This window comes from Gopherus flavomarginatus, chromosome 20, assembly GCF_025201925.1.
Source record: "Gopherus flavomarginatus isolate rGopFla2 chromosome 20, rGopFla2.mat.asm, whole genome shotgun sequence".
Lineage (NCBI taxonomy): Eukaryota > Metazoa > Chordata > Testudines > Testudinidae > Gopherus > Gopherus flavomarginatus.
This window is the reverse complement of record NC_066636.1, coordinates 4,771,050-4,792,482: the sequence shown is the minus strand read 5'-3', so window position 1 is coordinate 4,792,482 and position 21,433 is coordinate 4,771,050. Positions and strand designations below refer to the sequence as shown.

General features: G+C 60.9%; 1 protein-coding gene and 2 non-coding genes across 3 annotated transcripts; 1 reads left to right on the top strand and 2 right to left on the bottom strand.

The window, feature by feature from the left end:
• The first annotated feature begins 477 nt into the window (after positions 1–477).
• LOC127038487 (U2 spliceosomal RNA) lies at positions 478–670 on the top strand. The gene has a single exon (XR_007770668.1). It is a non-coding gene; the product is annotated as a U2 spliceosomal RNA (small nuclear RNA).
• A 5,275-nt stretch (positions 671–5,945) lies between these two features.
• On the bottom strand, positions 5,946–6,138 carry LOC127038476 (U2 spliceosomal RNA). Its single transcript, XR_007770659.1, has one exon. It is a non-coding gene; the product is annotated as a U2 spliceosomal RNA (small nuclear RNA).
• A 5,328-nt stretch (positions 6,139–11,466) lies between these two features.
• LOC127038422 (HAUS augmin-like complex subunit 5) lies at positions 11,467–20,751 on the bottom strand. Its single transcript, XM_050931021.1, has 19 exons — positions 20,619–20,751; positions 20,001–20,063; positions 19,708–19,740; positions 19,389–19,413; positions 18,750–18,882; positions 18,071–18,230; positions 17,661–17,736; positions 17,094–17,173; positions 16,951–17,011; positions 16,328–16,455; positions 16,004–16,082; positions 15,595–15,740; positions 15,052–15,214; positions 14,584–14,664; positions 13,953–14,098; positions 12,948–13,062; positions 12,589–12,724; positions 12,273–12,405; positions 11,467–11,913 (listed from the first exon to the last, which is right to left on the bottom strand). The coding sequence occupies exons 1-19, from the start codon at positions 20,714–20,716 to the stop codon at positions 11,772–11,774; spliced, it is 1,998 nt and encodes a 665-aa protein (XP_050786978.1). The 5' UTR covers positions 20,717–20,751; the 3' UTR covers positions 11,467–11,771.
• Between the last annotated feature and the right edge of the window lie 682 nt (positions 20,752–21,433).

Sequence of the window (21,433 nt, the reverse complement as noted above, 5' to 3'; positions counted from 1 at the left end):
GCAGAGGGGCGGGGCCGGCGCGGGTGCCCCCCCCTTTTCGGGTCTGGAAATTCCGCTGCCCCTGCAGGCCCCCCGCCCCCCAGACAGCGCCCCTCGCCCCAGCCCGGCTCCCACTGCCCGGCTCCCCGCGCGGGGGGCAGGAGCGGGGGGAGCGCGGGGCAGGTGGCTGGAGAAGCGGCGGAGGGACGCGCCCCGACGAACAGCGATGGGAGGTGTCACGTGTCAGTGGGCGGGGTCATGCAGATCACCGGTGTTTGGCGGCGGCCGCGGAGACCACCCGGCTGAACCGAAGCGACCGGGCGCAGAGAATTCCCGGTGCGTGAGCAGAATTCGGTGTGGAGAGTTCGTGATACGAGGGAGTGTATCGGAGTCACCTCGCGGCAGCCATTGCCACTGAGCTAGGAAGGGCTCGAGCAGGTCGTGGTGAGATGAAAAGCAGTGGGAGCAGGAGGCTACCGCGGTGTTCCGAGGAAAGGTATCGCTTCTCGGCTCCTCGGAGCTAAGATCAAGTGTAGTATCTGTTCTTATCAGTTTGATCTCTGATATGTTCTCGATCTGAGAACTGTCTGTTAAACCGATTTTTGGAACAGGGGGTGGGACTAGGAGCTTGCTCTGTCCACTCCACGCATCCGCCTGGTATTGCAGTACTTCCGGGCAGGGTGCACCTCCCCAGGGAGAACGTGCTGGTTACAAAAACAGAATGAAACTCTTTGAGCTCTAGTTTGTATCTTTCTGCTTCTTTTCTTAAATGCTAGTTTTCCAGTTTCTTCTCTCCCGAGACTACTAGGGTTTACTGTTCTTCCTCAGTCTTTTCCTATAACGACAATTCGGGAAGGTAGAAAAGTTCTCTTTTAAGTAATATTGTGAGTTTTTTTTTTATTAGCGCAGTAACAAATGCAGACTTCAGTAGCCCACAACATACAACCAATCCACTGAGTGACTCCTATTCCATGCCTTACAGTTAAACAGCTTAAGGTATTTCACTACAGGTTGCCATAAATCCTGATTAAAACCTTTATTCTTTTCACAAAGGTAGATGAAGAGGAATTAGCCTTGTCCACCTAAATATTCATGCCAGCTTGCATTTCTATTCAAGACGAGACTTGTTTAGTTAGATAAGATTGTATTTATTCATTCATAATTTACCTCCATTTGCAGGTACGTGCTTATAAGCAGCAGCCTACATAAACATCATTGAGGCATGCAAATTACACAAATACTGCATTTGAAACTGCCTGCTTGCTTTAGGGAGGTAACTAATTTCTTACCCGGAGTAGAGAGACAAATCTAAGTGCAAATGATTGTTGCTTGGGATGCACTGGTTCAGAATTATTATGGTTCCCATAATGGAAGCGGCACATCTTTTTAACAGGGTCACCAGGGAACCCCATTTCTTAGTGCTCAAGTCAGCATGGAACCCCATTTCTTAGTGTGCAACAGTCCTTTGCTGGCAACATTTGCAGCGCTGACTCACCGTCCTCTTCTAAGGGCTTGATCTTATTTTATTGAAGTCAGAGGGAGCTTTACTACTGGTTTTGCTTCCGTGAACTCTTGGTCATCTGGAGAACGGTCTGGAGCAGGAAGTTGTGCTTGTAGCACCCCTCTGACAGCATGAAGCCCCTCTGGGCTGGGCTGATGGCTCCCCCGGCCGTTGCCCACTCCGTGATCCTGGCTGCCAGGCAGCTGGCGTACAGTTTGTACATCGTGGAACAGAGGGAGATGGGTCTCCAGTTGCTGGGGTCGTCTCGTACGCCCTTTTTGTGAATCAGGACGGTCATGGCCCTCTTCCAGGAGGTGGGAGACCTGCCAAAGCGCCGGCACAGGTTAAAGATGCCAGAGAGCACGAAGCAGCCAGGGTCTCGCTTCTTGAGGAGGCTGTAGGAGATGCCGTCCTTTCCGGGCGCCGTGTTGTTTGTTCTGGAAAGCCTGGCTGCCACCTCTTTAGGCGTGAAGTCGGTCTCTAGGTCGTCTGAGTTGGTAACGCGGGGCAGGGGGCGGAGGCACTCCGGTCGCTGCGTGTCGTTCCTGGGCACGCCGCCGAACACTCCGAGGAAGTAATTGTAGAGGCACTCAGGCGGGATCGTGCAGTAGGACGAGGGACCATCGAGGACCTCTCTTACGGTCTTGAGGCGGTTTGTTCTGTACAGCTTCTGGATCATTGAGGCTGCTGCAGGGTCATAGCGGTGGCCGGTGTTCCTTCTCCCAGCTCCCCTGGTGGTGATGTCGCGATTCGGGACGGGCCGTCTGAAGGCAGGCCGGATGGTCTCCTGGTTTGGCATCTGCTTGGAGGCAATCTCTGTAGAGAGCTCGTGGGTGAGTCTGTCGATGAGCGGGTCGAATTCCTCAAAGGAGGCTACCGCTTGCAGCTTCTCAATCCAGGTGGCCTGCCAGGATGTGGCAGGCCGGACCGTCGGCTGCTGGTCCTCGGGTTCCTCGGTCTGTGTGGGTAGTGAGTTCGCCGCTTGGTCAATGGGATGCCTCAATTGCGGCTTAGGGGACCTTCCGGTTGGTTCCCGAGGCATAGTCACCGGTGGGGTAGCATCATTACTGGTTGATGGTGGGACCTGGTTCGGGTTGGTGGATGCGGGGGTGACGCCCGGTCTTCCGCGTGCAGCTGCCTTTTGGGGGGTAGCTGTAGGAGCGCGTGACCTTCTGGCGGCGGGGATCGGCCTGGTGTCTTTTGGGGCCATGCCTGTCTGTCTGATAATGGGGATCTGGTCTGATCGTGGCGTTGGCTCCTCTGATGGTAGAAGTGTGCGGGGCAGTCTGGGAGGTGGTCCCCGTCCCCCCCCGACGAGTGGTGTTCGCGGTGCGGGCTGAGGAGTCGCGTTGGTTCCCCTTGTGGTTGGTGCTCGCAGAGCGGACCGAGGGCCGGCGTTGGTGCCTCCGGCGTCAGGGTCTTGAGCCTTGAGGGTCTTCCAGGAGGTGGGAGACCTGCCAAAGTGCCGGCACAGGTTACTTCCATGATTTCAGGTTAAAGATCCCAGAGAGCACGAAGCATGAAGCAGCCAGGGTCTTGCTTCTTGAGGAGGCTGTAGGGGATGCCGTCCTTTCCGGGCACCGTGTTCTTTGTTCTGGAAAACCTGGCTGCCACCTCTTTAGGCGTGAAGTCGGTCTCTAGGTCCTCTGTGTTGGTAACGCGGGGCAGGGGGCGGAGGCACTCCGGTCGCAGCGCGTCGTTCCTGGGCATGCCGCCGAACACTCCGAGAAAGTAATTGTAGAAGCGCTCTGGCGGGATCGTGCAGTAGGACGAAGGACCATCGAGGACCTCTCTTACGGTCTTGAGGCGGTTTGTTCTGTACAGCTTCTGGATCGTTGAGGCTGCTGCAGGGTCGTAGCGGCGGCCGGTGTTCCTTCTCCCAGCTCCCCTGGTGGTGATGTCGCGATTCGGGACGGGCCGTCTGAAGGCAGGCCGGATGGTCTCCTGGTTTGGCATCCGCTTGGAGGCAATCTCTGTAGAGAGCTCGTGGGTGAGTCTGTCAATGAGCGGGTTGAATTCCTCAAAGGAGGCTACCGCTTGCAGCTTCTTAATCCAGGCGGCCTGCCAGGACGTGGCTGGCCGGACGGATGGCTGCTAGTCCTCGGTCTGTGTGGGTAGTGAGTTTGCCACTTGGTCAATGGGTTGCCTCACTTGCGGCTCAGGGGACCTTCCGGTTGGTTCCCGAGGCATAGTCACCGGTGGGGTAGCATCATTACTGGTTGTTGGTGGGACTTGGTTCGGGTTGGTGGATGCGGGGGTGACGCCCGGTCTTCCGCGTGCAGCTGTCGTTTGGGGGGTAGCTGTAGGAGCGCGTGACCTTCTGGCGGCGGGGATCGGCCTGGTGTCTTTTGGGGCCATGCCTGTCCGTCTGATAATGGGGATCTGGTCTGATCGTGGCATTGGCTCCTCTGATGGTAGAAGTGTGCGGGGCAGTCTGGGGGGTGGTCCCCATTCCCCCCGATGAGTGGTGTTCGCGGTGCGGACTGAGGAGTCGCGTTGGTTCCCCTTGTGGTTGGTGCTCACAGAGTGGACCGAGGGCCGGCATTGGCGCCTCTGGGGGCAGGGTCTTGAGCGGCCATGCGTGATGGGGCACTGATTCTTCTTGGGGTGGGGTCATCTTGGTTCGGCATCGAGGAGGCACTGAGACGGCTCGGCTCAGAGAGTTTCCGGGCGACCTGGGACAATGTGATAGGTCTCCTGCTGGCAGGGGCTCGAGTGACATTTCCCATTGCGGTAGCTGCCGTCCCGACGGCGGGGCCCTGGTTGCTGAGGCGTCTGGTGAGGTTGTTGACCTGGGAGGTGGCAGTGATCCCCTTCACAGCAGGGTCCAGCGTGGGGATTCTAGAGATGGGGCTGGTCCTTTTGGTAGCATCATCGGTCCTCGAGGCGGGGGTTGTGCTTTCCTCGATTAGCGGTTGGTCCCCCCTTATCTGCCGTGACTGTGGGGATCCTAGTTGGGGTGCTGAAGCCGGACCATCGGTGGGGGTCATGGCTGGAGCCCGCAGGACGTCAGCAGGGTTCACCTTTGTGATCGCGAGGGGTCCCTTGCATGTGGCATGATGGGACTTGCATTTCTTTTGGGTCTCGAAGGGGGCATTGCAGCAGCTACACTGCAAAGCAATCCATTTGTTGTAGGTCTTGCGAATGTGTTTGCTGAGGGCCCCGAGGGTCTGGACTCCACGCATCCGCCTGGTATTGCAGTACTTCTGGGCAGGGTGCACCTCTCCCAGGGAGAACGTGCTGGTTTAAAAAGAAGAATAAAATTTTCTGTCCTGTGTAGAGCTCCGGTTTGTATTTTTCTGTTTGCTTTCTTTTTCCGGGCCTGGGTTACTCGCTTTAGCGGCTGCTTTTTCCATGTCTACTCCACTGTTGTTTTATATAGTTCTTAAAAGGTGGCTTTAGTGTGTGCATTACAGAAGTGGGGGTTTTGGGGTCAGTGTCTCTCAGCGGAGTCCCCACAGGAGAAAATTGTTCCATTTCTTCTTTCCTTTTGTGAACACATCGCTGGTATCAGGCAGGGAGCAGGATGAGATCACATAGAGGACACGGGACGCTTCCCAGAGCTCCAGTATAGAACTAGTCCAGATCCAAGCAAAACCAGTAGTAAAGCTCCCTCTGACTTCAATAAAATAAGATCAAGCCCTTAGAAGAGGACGGTGAGTCAGCGCTGCAAATGTTGCCAGCAAAGGACTGTCGCACACTAAGAATGGGGTTCCATGCTGACTCGAGCACTAAGAAACGGGGTTCCCTGGTGACCCTGTTAAAAAGATGTGCCGCTTCCATTATGGGAACCATAATAATTCTGAACCAGTGCATCCCAAGCAACAATCCTTTGCACTTAGATTTGTCTCTCTACTCCGGGTAAGAAATTAGTTACCTCCCTAAAGCAAGCAGGCAGTTTCAAATGCAGTATTTGTGTAATTTGCATGCCTCAATGATGTTTATGTAGGATGCTGCTTATAAGCACGTACCTGCAAATGGAGGTAAATTATGAATGAATAAATACAATCTTATCTAACTAAACAAGTCTCGTCTTGAATAGAAATGCAAGCTGGCATGAATATTTAGGTGGACAAGGCTAATTCCTCTTCATCTACCTTTGTGAAAAGAATAAAGGTTTTAATCAGGATTTATGGCAACCTGTAGTGAAATACCTTAAGCTGTTTAACTGTAAGGCATGGAATAGGAGTCACTCAGTGGATTGGTTGTATGTTGTAGGCTACTGAAGTCTGCATTTGTTACTGTACTAATAAAAAAAAAAAAAAAAAACATAGTATTACTTAAAAGAGAACTTTTTTACCTTTCCGAATTGTCGTTATAGGAAAAGACTGAAGAAGAACAGTAAATCCTAGTAGTCTCGGGGGAAGAGAAATTAGAAAACCAGCATCTAAGAAAAACTGTAGAAAGATACAAACTAGAGCTCAAAGAGTTTCATTCTGCTTTTTCAACCAGCACATTCTCCCTAGGGAGGTGCACCCTGCCCGGAAGTACTGCAATACCAGGCGGATGCGTGGAGTGGACAGAGCAAGCTCCTAGTCCCACCCCCTGTTCCAAAAATCGGTTTAACAGACAGTTCTCAGATCGAGAACATATCAGAGATCAAACTGATAAGAACAGATACTACACTTGATCTTAGCTCCGAGGAGCCGAGAAGCGATACCTTTCCTCGGAACACCGCGGTAGCCTCCTGCTCCCACTGCTTTTCATCTCACCACGACCTGCTCGAGCCCTTCCTAGCTCAGTGGCAATGGCTGCCGCGAGGTGACTCCGATACACTCCCTCGTATCACGAACTCTCCACACCGAATTCTGCTCACGCACCGGGAATTCTCTGCGCCCGGTCGCTTCGGTTCAGCCGGGTGGTCTCCGCGGCCGCCGCCAAACACCGGTGATCTGCATGACCCCGCCCACTGACACGTGACACCTCCCATCGCTGTTCGTCGGGGCGCGTCCCTCCGCCGCTGCTCCAGCCACCTGCCCCGCGCTCCCCCCGCTCCTGCCCCCCGCGCGGGGAGCCGGGCAGTGGGAGCCGGGCTGGGGCGAGGGGCGCTGTCTGGGGGGCGGGGGGCCTGCAGGGGCAGCGGAATTTCCAGACCCGAAAAGGGGGGGGCACCCGCGCCGGCCCCGCCCCTCTGCGCCCCGCCCATTCCGCAAGGCCCCGCCCTCACACCGCCCCTTCCCCTGACTTCCCCCCTTGCGCTTCACTTTCTCCCCGATCCGCCGCCCTCACTCGCCCCTTCCCCCTAGTCCGCATGGCCCCTCCCCTCTAGGCCCCGCCCCTTGCGCGCTAACCCCGCCCCAGCGCCTTCCCGCGAATCTCCGCTCCCACGTGGCCCCTCCCCTCTAGGCCCCGCCCTTCCCCAAGGCCCCGCCCATTTTATCAATCCCCTGCCCTTACTCGCCTCCCCCCCAATCCCTCCCCTGCATTGCCCCTCCCCTCAAGGGACCGGCCCCGCACCAGCCTCTCCTCAAGACTCCACCCTCGGGCCGAGTCCCCGCCCTCTCCCCGCCCCTTCCCCGAGGCCCCGCCCCTGCACCACCACGTGACCTAGGGGAGGCAGCAGGGCAGAAACCTCCTTAAGAAGAAGATTCCAGTCCCACCCCCTGTCCCGCCCCAGACTCCCCGGGTGGCCTCGGGCACGTCACTCGGTCTCTCTGGGCCTCAGTTCTCCGGTCCGGGAAATGGGGCTGGCGGCGCTTCCCGCCCTTGCTCTGTCCTGGGAGGAGAACTGCCCTGCGGATTAGGAAGATGCTCAGATACTGGGGTGCGGGGGGAGCGGATTTGCACCATTGCTTGGTATATGGACTCTGTTTGCAAAGAAAATATTTCCCTCACGTCATGCCCATAACCTGTATTCAGCGGTAACCTTGGGAAATATTTAGCTGAGCTGCATGGTTTTTTCCCATGTAGCCAGCCCCCAACCCGGCACCAGCCCCCAGTTCTGCCCATTCCTGCCAATGCAGCCCCACCTCGCCTCCTGGCCCTGGCTGGGCGCCCTTGGGCCCCTCGTAGCAGAGGATTGTGCGGGGGGGGGGTGTCTCCTTGCAGCCACGAGGGGGTGTCTGCTGCATGCTGTCACCTCTGCCGGAGACCCCCAAGAAACCCACTAGCTTCCTCTGCATGTGGGGAGCCTCACTGGGGAGAGGCACCTACTTTCTGATGGGGGGCGCGTGTCAGGGGAGAGCTTCTGTGATGTCAGAACCTGGGGGGGGAGGGGATTGAATCATGACTCTTAAGTGGCAGAGCAACCTCCCCCTCACCCCCCAACCCCACTGAGATTCCTCTAGGGGGCTGGCCTGGGATCTCTAGGGAGGGAGACACAGGGAAAAACACCTGACACTATGGAACCCAGGAGTCCTGGCTCCCTGTCCCCCTGCTCTAACCTTTAGACCCCGCTCTGCTCCCAGAGCCAGGGATAGAACCCAGGGGTCCTGGGACCCAGCCCCCACCCCGCTCTGACCACTAGATCCCACTCCCCTCCCAGGATGGTGCAAGGATAACTGTCTGTGTCCCAGCTCAGCTAAGGGCCTTGACTGATTTTCCCAAAGTGCTTCCTCCTGAATCCATCTGCCTCCCCGTCACTGCCCACCCCCGTGGGGGGGCACCAGCACCATGTTGGCTCATGATGTGAAATCATCCAAGCTGGCCCTAGAGAGATGTGTGTGTCCCTGCCGCCCCCTGCTGGTGGGGCTGAGCCCTGCCCTGTGCGTGTGTGACACTGTGTTTGTATCAGTGTCGGTGTGTTGCTGGGCTAACCGGTAGGAAAAGCGTTTGCAAGACTTTGTATCCTGCAGCAGCTCTCTCTCTCTCACACACACACACACACACACACACACCTCCACAGAGCCAGACAGTCACACATGCTGATGCACAAAGGAACTCACACAATCCCAGACACTCACACACGACACACCTGGGGCACACACTACCACACCCCCCGCCCAAAGAGAGGGACAATCACATCCCCAGCCACACACACAATCACCCGCACCCACACCGGACTATTCACAATCATGCTGAGAGACACAACCCCACACAGTTCACTCCCACTGCTCCCAACATAAGGACCTCCTGCCCCGCACAGCATGTGCAGAGGCCCGTGGAACTCACTGCCACTGGACAGCTACCAATGGGAATGGACCTTTCCAGGAGACCAATAGACATAGCCATGGTGATCGAGGGGAAGGGGCTCCCAGGGGCTGACCCAGGCTGAAACTGGGCTAGAGGGGCCCACGGGTCTCATCTAGACGGGTCTATTCAGCAGGAGGTAGTGTGACCCACACACAAACCCACCGGAAGCACCTTTCTTAGCGGGGCTCCCAGGCCATCCCCCACACTGCCCCTGGTTGAGTAACGAAGAGGCGGCAGGGGACTCTGGGCCGTGTCGCAACTCGGCCCCACCCCCTCGCTCCCACACGCTGGCGGGTTGGGTAACTGCTGAGGGATTGCACAAGAGAGTGTCAAAGCCAGGGAGAGAACCCAAGAGTCCTGGCTTGCCCCTCCTCCCCCTCTAAACACTAGACCCCACTCTCCTCCCAGGGCTGGGGATAGAACCCAGCAATTCTGACCACGCTCCCCCTCCGAACCACTAGACCCCTCTCCCCTTTTGGATTATAGGCTGGCTGCCCCCTCTATCAACCTACCCCACCCTCTTCATCTGTCCATCCCTTTGCTGCAGGTTTTTGGGGTGTCACCCCTGCTCTGCACTCCCCTAGTGCAGCCCAAGGCCTTCCCTCCCACCAACCACATATCCTGGTGCTGGAGCATCTGCTTGGCCCCCCACTCCCTCTCGGGGCACACTGTGCGGCGTGGCTGGGGATTGTGCAACAGCCCAGCACCAGGCAATGCAGAACGGAAACCAGAGGCCATGCCCCACCCCACCCAAGCTGCCCCTCCAGGTGCATCGGAGCCCAGCGCCCCGCACCTGCGCACTCCTGCGCCACAGGGGCTGAGCTGAAGCCCCACCACACTCTGCGGTTGGGAGAAAGGTCAGGCCAGCCAGCCCTTGTAGGGTGGTGGAATCGCCACCAGGGTTGACGGTATGGGAACTGTGATGCACGGAGAAGCGGTTGTCGCTGCTGCCGGCAGAGGGCAGCAGAGCATGCAGACACACACGATTGCAAACATACACAAATAACCGCAGAAATCCAGCCACACACTAGCACAACCGCTAAAGATGCAAACACGTGCACAAATCCAGCCTCACAAACACGCACACCTGTACAGCCACACACACAACCCCCCCACAGCTACACAAACACCCGCCCACAGACACAACCCCTGCAGAACTCGAGACATACACTAATCTGTACACACACCCCATCCCTCTCCTATACACACACCTTGGGTCACTGTGACACTCAACACTTCAATTGGATGGGGTACCCAGGACCGTGTCTATTCTCTGCCTCCCAGGGCCTGCAGGGGATGGATTGGGACTGTGGCCAGGCAACCCTGCGCTGTGGCTATTCCCTGCCCCCCAGGGCTCCGAGGGGGCAGATTGGGGGCCAAGGGGGCACAATCCAATGACAGCCAAGGGGGGATAAGAGGTGGGGAGGGGGCCGTGGTTTCTGCACCACCCAGTTCCTGGCACAGACTCTTTTGAGGATTTGCATTTCTTGGTAGTTTTCACCCCATCACCACTTCCTGCCCAGCCCCCTCCTGCTGTGCGAGATGGTTAAGGGGGGGATGGGAAGAACCCAGAGTCCTGGCTCCCAGCCCCAGCTGTGCTAACGTACCAGACCCCACTGTAACCCCAGAGCTGGGAATGGAACCCAGGAGTCCTGACGCCAAGCTTCCCTTCCTCTAACCACTAGACCCTCCCCCCCGCCTGCAAATGCTGTCAGCCAGCAGGAGCCCATATCCCTCCAACCCCCAATCAGGGGACAGTACTCCAGGCCCCCTGTCCGTTTGCAGGGGAAGGGTAGAGCCAGTGGTCCCCAAGGCAGTGCCCGCAGGTGCCATAGCGCCTGCCTACTGACAAGGGAGCGCCCCGCCGCCAAGGAGCGGAGCCGCCGAGAAGCATCAGAGCCAAGAAGTGTCACTGCCAAAATGCTGCTGCGAAGCTTCTCGCTGCCGCTGCTTCTCGGAGGCATTTTGGGGGTGACGCTTCTCGCTGCCGCTGCTTCTCGGAGGCATTTTGGCGGCTGCTCCCTGCCCACACTGAAAGGTTGGGGACCACTGGGTAGAGCACTGGCATCCTCCTTTCTCCCACAAATCACCCAGGAGGCGGCCGGCTCTGGGATGCTCCCACAGCCCAGGCTCAGGGAGCCAGAGGGACCAACCTGAGAGGAGCCCCCACCCCCCCAGCGATAGGTGCTGTCTACCCCCACTTCCTAGCTGGGCCCTGCCCCAGCAAAGCTTCCCCCAACTTGATTTCCAAAAGGAAGGGAGAGAGGGTGAGTCTGGGAGCCACGACTCCTGCATTTAGGCCATTCACCTCTCCCTGTTCCATCCCTCAGTTTCTCCATGGAAGAGGGACGAGGACATTGAAGCCTTTGGAGTTGGGGGGGGGGGGGGCTTTGAGGTGGTTCTGTCAAGCAGAGGATGCCCCAGCCAGGGTGGCGAGCTCAGGGGTGGGATCCCTGCCTGCCCCAAGCGGGGCTGCACTGGGTAGGACAGGCCAGGAAGATGCAGACGGGGCTGTTGCTACCTCAGCACAGGAATAAACCTCTGGGCTCAGGCGCTCGGGACAGGGCCGTGTTCACTGGTCCCTTGGGGCATGAGGGAGGGCGGGATGGTCCAGGCAGAAGCACAGGCCCAGCCAGCCTGGAGCAGCCAGAGAGCTGGTGCCTCCTAGGAGGGGTCCATTCCCCACGCACCTGAGCCAGCCAGTCCCTGCCCTGGGGCCCCATCACAGCCGGGGCCCAATCCGAGGGGAAAGGTCCCGTGCCCCATTCCCTGCCCACCCGAGCTAATCAGTTCCTGCCCTGGGGGAGACCGGAGCTGACGCACCCCATGTCCCATGCCTGCCATGAGCCTGAATGTGAATGTAACCAGTTTATTCAGAACATTGTGAATTACAGAACGCCACAAAACCCATCTGGGACGCCCCCCCATGCACCGGACACCCGCTCCCACCACCAGCATCTGGTCACCCCCCCACACACACTGACCCTCCCCACTTTGCACAAGAGGAGACAGCTGGACTGGACTGGGATAAGCCCCCCAAACCTCCACCCCATACAGGTGTGTCCGACCCGCACTCCTTCCCTAACAGGGGTATAGCTACCTACAACTGCACCCCTTTGGGGGTGGGGCTCCCCAGCCCCTCCCAGGCAGGACGGGGCCATCAGGCCCAGCTGTGCTGCTGCTGCTGCTGCTGCTGCTGCTGGAGGGTCTTGAGGGCCAGGGTCCAGCGCTCCAGCCACTGCTGCAAGGTGAGGCCCAGGCGATGCTCCGCAGGCAGGACAAACTGCCCTGGCTGCTCCCACCTGCAGATAGGGAGGGGTGAGATGGCTCTTTCTGGCCCCGCTCCCCACAGCTCTCCCCTGCACAGACACCCCCACGTCCCCCTCCCTCCCCCGACATCCTTCCTCATGGCACATGCGCCCCAGCCCCTCCCTAGGTACGCCCATTCTCCAGGGGCACCAGGCCACCCCCTTCCTTCAGACGCCAGCCCACAACACCCCCAATCAGTCCCTCCTGTGCCCCCACCACTTGGGCAAGCCCCCTTCTTCCTCACAGGCCCCACCCCAGGCAGGGGAGAACCGACCCCCAGCGCAGGATGGGCTGGGCTTCTCCGCTCTGGAGAACAAAACGTTCCATAAACCAGCTGGTGGGGCCTCCTCACCAGGCGTCGATGGCAGCCTGCACCTCGGGCCAGCGCTCGATGCGTTGCCTGCACTGCTCCGTCACCAGCTGGATCCGCGGCCCCAGGGTTCCGGCCTGCTCCCGGTCGTGGTCCCGCAGGGCCTGCACCAGGGCTGGGGGAAGAGATGTTGGTAAGGCCTGGAGCAGTTACAGTTTGGGGGGGGGGGGGTGCTGAGTTGCTGAGCGGATGCCATGGTCCTGCCGCCCTCAGGCCAGCTCGTGCGCCAGGAGGGTGCCGCTTGCAGACCCTGGGAAGGCATCCCCCTGTCCATCTGGAGCCATGGAGGGGATCTCACCTTGCACGTCGGTCCCCCGGGAGCCCTGGCGCTGCTGCAGGCTGGCCAGCGCCCAGTTCTTGTAGCTCAGCTGGGCACGCAGGGCCAGCAGCTCCTTCTTCAGCTCAGCCATGTGGGGCAGGAGGTGCTCCGGGGCCTGGGGCAGAGACACACAGAGATGGGGGTGAGGGGAGACAGGGCCTGGCTCCCCCTCACAGAGGCTCTAGGGAGGTTTAATGCAGAATAAATTAGGGGGGTGCGCCTGCCCCACTCCCTGCTCCAGGACCCCCCTATCTTCCCCCAGAAGAGGGTCTCACTCCCGCCCTGCGGGGAGACATCCCTGCTCCCTGCCCCATTGCTCCACCAAGTGTGCATCTCACCTTGTAGAGAGGGAACCCGGAAGCCTGGCACACAGTGAGGAAGGCCCGGTGCTGGGCAAGCGCCGTCCGGTCCAGCCTATGGATGGAGAGCTCATGAGCCAGGACCTGCTGGGACCTGGAGGTGGGGGACGACCGGGTCAGGGACGCCAAGGATCAGCCCCTGAACTCCCCACACTCAGGCACCCGCCATCTCACCAGACACCCCAGCCCATCCCCCCACCCCACTCCCCAGGAAGGGCTGGTGGGACCCTCTCGTCACAGCCGCCTGCCAGGGTAGTACAGCATTGGTACCCCCTGGAGAGCAGGTACCAGTGTTCCCAGAGTATTAATACCCAGAGAGTATCAATGCTCCTCTCACTGCTATAGGCTACCGATGCTCCTAGAGCATTATCAGCCCAGAAAGTATTAATCCTCCCACCACAGATGTCGGGTACCGATGCTCTCAGAGCATTATTACCCCGGAGGAAGTATTCATGCTCCCACCACAGTATTAAAGCCCCTGCCCCACTCTCAGGTATTAGCTCTCCTCCCAGAGAACACTGGTTTTTCACTGGTATTCCCCAGCACCAATACCCCTGCTCATCTCGATGCCACGACTGCAGCATTAATACCACTGCCCAAGTACTGATGCTCCTGGCAGAGGACCAGCGCCCCCAGCATGGGGCAGAGGACCAGAGTATCAGTACTGCTGGGCAGGCACCTACCCCTCCAACCTGCAGATCTCAGGGCGGGTCTGAGCCCTATTTCAATGGAGCACAGGCCAGGGGAGGGGGGAGAAGGTCCCAGGAATGCTGCATACCCCAAGTCCAGTAGTGGGGGGGGGGAGCATAGTCCTCCATGCAAGGTACTCCCCCTCAGGCCGGGGACTCCCCCCATAAGGGGATCCAGCCCCTGGGGCACCCCAAGAGGGGACAGTCAGTCCCAGGGCCCTGCTGGCTGTGGGGGAGAGGGCCTGCAGGGGGGGATGGGGCAGATCAGACACAGCCGGGGAGGTGGGGGACTCACCCCAGGAGGCTGCGGCGCAGGAGGCAGGGGAGGGCGATGGCCCCCAGCTGTCGGACCTCGCGCTCCACCCCCCCTTGCAGCCGCTGCGACTCCAGTGTCACATCCTGCTCTGGGCCCAGCAGCTTCCTCTGCACGAAGGCCTGGACCTGAGAGAGAGTGGGGGGGAGATCATGCTGGTGCCCCTCAGTCCCAACCCTGGGCCCCACTCCCCCAGCCCTTCCAGTACCCTTCGATCCCACCCTACAACCCCCTGCCTCCCCCCTCAGTCCCAACCAGCAGCTCCCTGCCATCCAAACCCTGGGCCCCACTCCCCCAGCCCCACCAGTGCCTCATAGTCCTGCCCCAGCCCTGGGCCACACTCCTCTGCCCCGCCAGTGCCCCTCAGTACTGCCTCAGCCCTGGGCCCCACTCCCCCAGCCCCACCAGTGCCACTATGTCCTGCCCCAGCCCTGGGCCTCACTCCCCAGCCCCGCCAGCGCCCCTCAGTCCTGCCTCAGCCCTGGGCCTCACTCCCCCAGCTCAGCCAGTGCCCCTCAGTGTCACCCCACAGCCTCCTGGTATTCCGGCCCTGGACTCCCCTATCCTCTACCACCCCATGGTGGGGGAGGGGGAGGGAGTGGGGGTGTCTCACCTCGGCCTGGTCCTTGCGAAGCTGGGATTTGATGTAGGAGGTGCCTTTGATCAGCGCCCGGACATGCTGCTGCTTTTCGCGCTGGGTGGATGGGGGAGGGGTGGGAAATGTGTCAGTCCTGGGGCTGCTAAGAGACAGTGTCCCTGCTCCCCCCGGGCCAGCAAAGGCACCCCTATATTCAGCCCTGCAATCCCTCTCGTTCCCCCCAGAAGGCACCCCCACCTCCCCTAACTTGTCCACTCCCTCCCTTGCCTCATCATCCCCACACCCCTATATTCCCTCCAATATGCACCCCCTTTACTTCCTTCCCCCCAGGCCAGCTAGGTACCCTGTGGATCCCCCTCCAGGAACCCCCCAGCCACGGGCTCTCTCATCCTCCTGTGTGCCCCCATCCCCCAGGCAGGTCCCATGTCCAGAGGTTACCCTGCTCTAACGCCCCCCCCACCCCCCACACACACCCACACTCACCACCAGGTGGCGGAAGTCCAGGATGCGCTGCCGCTTGCTCTGCAAGGCCTGCAGCTCCGCATGGCGGGCACTCGCCTCCCGTTCCAGCTCTCGGCAGCCCCGGTGCAGCCCATCCCGCAGTCCAGCCAGCCGTACAGCCCGCAGCTCCAGCTCCAGCACCGCCCTGGGGGCCGGGCGGGACAAGCTGGCTCAGTAGGTCGGGGGGGTGGGGGGAGAAGAAGACCACGTGGGCAGGGAATCTTCCCAGCAGGGAGCACTCTTTCAGGGGTGGGTGGTCACTGACTGTGCAGGAGGGACCCTGCATGGTGGGGATGTCTCCCCAGCAGGGGGTGCTTGCCACAGGACCCCAACAGCACAGGGGAACCCCACGGGACAGGGAAGTCTCCCCAGCAGGGAGTGCTCTCCAGGGGGCCCTCACAGTGCAGGGGGACCCCAGGGGCAGGAAGTCTCTCCTGCAAGGGATGTTCTCCCAGGGTGGGTGGTCACCAACTGTGCAGGGGTGAGCCCAGGGGGCAGGGTGTCTCCCAGGCCTGGGGCAGCTACCTGGCGAGGATGGCGCGCTCCGAGCCGTCCGCCAGCAGCCGGTGCATCTCCTGCACGAGGGAGGCCAGCCGTGCCGTGCCGTGCCGCTCCCGGGCCTGCAGGGGCAGCTGCTGCACCCACAGCTCCTCACACCTGCTCCAGCCTTCCTGCAGCCAGGGGGAGGGAAGCAGGTAAGGAGGGGCCAGCGGACACTGCCCCCTCCCCCCGCTATATCCCAGCTGGAGATATGCCCCTGAAGTCCCCCCACAGTCCCCGGGATCCCCAGCCCTCAGACGGGGCCCCCTCCCTCCCCTGCTATATCCCAGCCCTCGGAACACCCAGATGTGCCCCCCCCAGCTATACTCTAACTGCTGCGACTGCCCAGACCCCAGACGCGGCCCTGCCTGCCCCTCCGCATGCCCCTACTCACCTGTACGAGGCCTCGGACTGAGGGCAGGGCTGCTGGCGGCCCTGCCAGGTCTTCCAGGCGGGAGCTCTCGTAGCGGAACCTGCATGGCAGAGGTACAAGCCCCAGCATTGGTGCCATGGGTCACTGCAGCACCACTGGGGTGACAGCCCCCCAGAACCATGACTCTGCCCCCTGCAGTACAAGCTGCCATCACCAGGGGGCCAAAGCCCCACAGCACCCCTTCTCCTGAGCTCTGACTCTGCCCCCCACCCCAGTACAGGCCACTATCACTGGGGGGGGCAATGCACCATGCACCCACACTGCCACCCCCTTAGTGGTACCCACTTGAGGGCCTCTACGTCGCGGGGAATGTCAATGTGGCTGGTGAGCTCTTGCATCTGCAGGATGTTCTCCAGGGCCAGGTGCTCCAGGGCTGCCAGGACATGGTTGGGAGGGTGGGAACCCACGATGTCCTGCGTGGGCAGAGAGGTGGGATGAGCCACAGCGGGGCAGGGACACTGTACCCTCCATCGGGACTGTCTCCAATACCCCAGTGCGGTGCTAGGGGGCGCTGTGCTGTAGGGAGCAGGGCAGGGGGTTCCCCCTAGCAGTCAGGGCTGCCCCAATGACCCAGCCCAGCACTGGGGGCGCTGTGCTGCAGGGAGCAGGGCAGGGGGCTCTCCCTGGGCAGTCAGGGCTGGCTCCAATACCCCAGTACAGTGCTAGGGGGTGCTGTACTGCACAGAGCAGGGCAGAGGGGATCCCCCCTAGCAGTCAGGGCTGCCCCAATACCCGGCACTAAGGGGCGCCAGGCTGCTCCTCCAGAGACGGCTGAACCTTAGCATCAGGTGAGCTGTGGCAGTGCAGTGTTATGTGCAGCGGTTCCCAGCTCAGAGGTGGCTGCATCTCTGCACCATGCAAGCCGTCCCCAGGGTCCCTACCCCATTGTCCCTTCCTCCCCCCGTTACCTCCACCGTGCTCAGCCAGTGCTGGTAGGATGCGTCCAGCAGCTCCTCGCTTGTCCCGCTGCTGAGAGACACATGGGGCGGGGTTAGAAACAGAGTCGGGGTCGGGGGGGGAGGGGAGGACAGAGGAGCTCGCAGGGTCTTACGGGAGTGTCCCAGACGTGCTGTGCTCGAAGAGCGACCTCAGGAAGTGGAAGCGCAGCTGGCAGGCCGTCCGCACGTCCCGCTGCGGAGAGACGAACAGACACGTTGACAGCTTACCGGGGTGGGGAGGAGACCACGGCCCTCAAGAAAGCTGCAGATCACCAGGAATCACTGGTGGAATCACCAGGATCTACTGGATCCTCCCTCCTTATTGGGATCCAGGCACCAGGCTCAGTGAGATCCCTCAGGATCCCAGGACCTGATTGCCGATGGCGCAGACTCCCCCCAGCTCCCGGCACCAGGCTCAGTCCGATTCCCTCCTCCTCCCCAACCAAACCCCATCACCAGATCCCATGGTGAGCTCACCAGAGCCCCACGCTGGCATTCACACGGCTCAGATCACCGGGTCCCCCTTGTCACCAGATCCTGCCTTGGGATCTCCAGATCCCCCCATAAGATCCAAGGACTGGGATCCCCAGATCACCATCCCCAACTAGCACAGGGGAGCAGGATTCCCAAATTCCTCTCCCCTGGCCCAGGATCTACCCACTGTCCCCATCCCAACTCACCAGTACTTCAGGCTCCATGCCAGCAAATCCGAGGTCAGGCACCTTCCCTCCCACCGTCAGCTCCACCTTGGCCTTTCTGCAGAGACCAGAGGAGGCCGTGAAAATGAGGTAGGGGGAAGGGGGAAGCACAGTTCAGGACAGCCCCCCACCCTCACCCTAGCCCAGCCCAGCCCCCACCCCCAGTGGGACCCTGCCATGGAGTAAAGGATCCTGAGATGCTACCCAGGATGGGCAGTCCTCTATCCCTAATGCCACTGGCCATAGGACCCTCTCCCAAGGAGCAAAGGATTATGGGAGTTAATACCAAGCAGAGATGTCCACTGGGTAGTGCTTTGAGAGCAAAGGATTCTGGGGGATATGACCAGGAAAGTGGGGACCCCACACTAAGGATGGGCCCCCCACCCCCACACCTGCTGATGTCCTGCAGCTGCTCCAGTCGCCCCCTCAGCTGTGTTACGCTGCCCTGCAGCTGCTGGCGTTCCTTGGCTGTACGGGCTGCATAGGCCTTGAGCAGCAGGGAGCGGCGCTGGGCATCACGGATCCGCTCCTGGGCTGCCTCCAGGGAGATCTCTGTGGGGTGAGAGAAGAAAGTGTGTCAGGGAAAACCCATCCCAAGCCCCAGATGCTAACCGCTAGGCCCCACTCCCCTCCGAGAGCTGGGGATAGAACCCAGGAGTCCTGGCTCCCAGCGTCTCCCCGTCCCCTGCCCCGCTCCCAGAGTAGGAGACAGACCCCAGGAATCCTGAGGTGATGGGTGTGAATCCCATGGGCGATTGTCTGGGGAGGGAGCATGGGGGGAAAAATCAGCAGCCTCATTGGCCACAGGAGCCTTGCGGCTGGGGAAGAGACCATGTGGGGAGATGTTGCCCCCAAGGAGGGCAGGGCAGGGGAACAATCCTGCCCCCCACAAAGAAGTGGGGGGAAATGGATCTGGGCTGCAGGGGGACGATCCCACTGTGTGTTGGGGGAGAACAGATGGGAGGACTGGGGTGGATTTTGTGCCCTCCACCCCTAGAGTGATGGGCTGGGGTAGAGCGCTGGGGGCACAGATTATGCTGCCCCCCCAGATCCTTCGGGCTTCCTGCTTACCGTCAGCCATGACCTCACGCTGGGCTGTCTCCATCTGCAGGTCTAACTGCTGCAGCTCCCCACGCAGGCGGGCCACGCCCTGGGCCAGCTGCTGGCGCCGCTCCTGCTCCGGTTCTGATCCACTGGGCTTTCCCTTTTGGGAGGGGAAGACTCTGATTGGGGGCAGGGCTTCTCCTGGACAGCCCCGCCCCCTGCATCCACCCGCTGCTAGAGACCCAGGCATCTTGCTCATCCATGGCAGGGCTCCTTACCCCACAGCACCCCAATCCCCCGCCCCACTGATCCCACCCCCATTTCCCAGATCCACAGCTCAGCAACAAAGCACCCCACTGTCCCCCACCCCATAGCACCCCTCTGCATCACGATCCCACCCCAACTCACTGCCCACCCACTACTCTCACCCTATCCCACCCCACAGTACCACCTGATCCTCACCTTGATCCACGACCCCACATCCTCTACCCTGACCCACTCTATCCCACCCCAGAGCACTCCGATCCCCTTCCCCGCCCCTCCAAATCCAGTTTACCATCCCCTACCCACCATATGGCACAGAATCCCACCCACAACACCCATCCCACCGACAGCCCTCACCCACACCTGCCCCATGCAACCAGCAGTCTCCACCGGTCCCCTCACCTCTGCCTCCTCCAGATGCTGGTACCTGAGGCAAGGCCTGAGTAAAGGAGGCTGAACATGAAGAATGACAGAGGACTGAATGGATGGACGGACGGAGGAACAGACCGACCTCAGGGAGAGGTCGGAGGCATCAGGCTGGGGGGACGCCAGCCAAGGGTCAACAAGGAAATTAAACCTTCTCCCCCAGGGGCTGGATGGGCCCAGGGGCTTGATCTAGGGGGCAGGGGCAGGGTGGGACACTGGGCTGGATGGACCCCTTGGTGAGAAAGTTGCCCAGAGTAACAAGTCTCCAAAGCGAAGGGGGACGAGGAAAGGATACCACAGCAAGTTCCCTCGGATCTTCTTCACATTCCTGTGAGGAAAGAGAGAGGGATGAATCTACTGCAAAGACAGCAATGGCTCTGGGTGGGGCATGGGGTCCAGTGGTTAGAGCAGGGGGGACCAGGAGCCAGGACTCCTGGGTTCTACCCCTGGCTCTAGGAGGAGACCTGAAAAGCAGAAGGCCCCATGTCCCGTTCCCTGGCTCCCTGAGCCAGCCAGTGCCCCGCTCTGGGGCCGGGTGGGAGCCAGCGCCCGTGGAGGGGGAAAGGCCCCACGCCCCATTCCTCTCACCTCTGGTGGTGCACGTGCCGGGTGACGTATCTCCAGATCTCCGCACACTGGCCTGAGCACATCCTGGGGATACAGAGCGACAGCGTCAGCCCGCGGGGACGCGACTGGAAACCCCTACAAGGGGCATGGGAGGCCCTCGGCTCAGGGCCGTATATTGCCCCCCCGCTCCCCGAGCCTGCCCCTTTTCCTCCCCCCCCCGGCCTGGCTCATCCAGGTAACCTCACAGGGCTGGGGGGTAACATCTCCGGGGGCTGCCAGGCCCTTTTCTGCGGGAGAGCGGAGGGGGGGCGGCGGCTCTGGCCCCCCCGGGACATGGTGAGTGGGGACAGGTGGGGGCCATGGGGCGGGCGGCTGGCAGGGAGCCCACGCGGAAGAGGGGTCCCAGGTGGGGGTATGATAGGCGGGGGGCGGGGCAGGGAGGTACCAAGGCGCAGAGGGGGCAAGGGGGGGTCCAAGGAGGGAGAAGGACCGGGGCGCAGGGAGCGAGGGGACCCCGAGGGGGCAGGGGAGGGGGCCGGGGGAGGGAGCCGCAGGAGCCCGGGGAGCACACGGAGGGAATCGGGAACCCGGGGAACAGGAGCCGGGGGGATCCCGCGCTGGGGGGCCCGGGGCTCTCACCGGCGGAAGGCCCCATCGGGGGGCACCTTCGCGGGGGGCAGCCCCATCTCCTGGGCCGCCCAGAGCTTCAGCTCCAGCGCGGGGCCGCCCCGCTCCATGCCGGGACCCGAACACCCGCTGCCGCACAGCCCCACGGGAGCTGTAGTCCGGGGGCGGGGCCTGCTGGGAGCTGTAGTCCGGGGGGCGGGGCCCGTAGTTCTCGGGGGGGCGGGGCCTGCCGGGGCCTGTAATCCGGGGGGCGGGGCCTGCTGGGAGCTGCAATTTGCATTTTCCCCCGTTCGCGTGGGTCACACCGTAGGCCCCATGGTGGCCCCTACGCAATTTGTAACAGCGCCACCTGGAGGCTTCTGTCAGCACAAAGCGAAGGCGCAGCTCACGTGCTCTGGAGACTGAATTCCCTCCGGGGTCTTTGCTGAGCCAGTCTGTACCCCAGGGGATCTCAGACTGGGGTCGTGCGGGTATTACGGGGGGGGTCACAATCTCTCAGCCTCCATCCCCAGCCCCGCTTCACCTCCAGCCTTTGTAATAGTACTAAACATAAAAAAGGTGATTGTAATGTCTAAGGGGGGCTGCACTCAAAGGCTTGCTGTGTAAAGGGGTCACCAATACAAGCGTTTGAGAACCACTGCTGTACCCCATGCTCACGGCCTCCCTGCTAATGCCCAGCTCCCCTCTAGGGGGCAGAGGAGAGCTCAGTCCCCATGGCCTGTTCAGCCAGCCCTGGTGTCAATTTTGTGCTTCAGACACATTTGCTAGGAACAGGTCTGAGATGCTCACTGCTCACTCCACCCAGCTGCCTGCCAGGGAAAAGCCCT

Coding starts and splice junctions, on each gene's coding strand:
- LOC127038422 (XM_050931021.1), bottom strand. CDS start 20,716: ATGGAGCGGGGCGGCCCCGCGCTGGAGCTGAAGCTCTGGGCGGCCCAG. Junction 17,012..17,093: donor AGCACGTCTGGGACACTCCC/GTAAGACCCTGC, acceptor TGTGTCTCTCAG/CAGCGGGACAAGCGAGGAGC. Junction 12,725..12,947: donor CCGGGTTCCCTCTCTACAAG/GTGAGATGCACA, acceptor TCTCTGCCCCAG/GCCCCGGAGCACCTCCTGCC.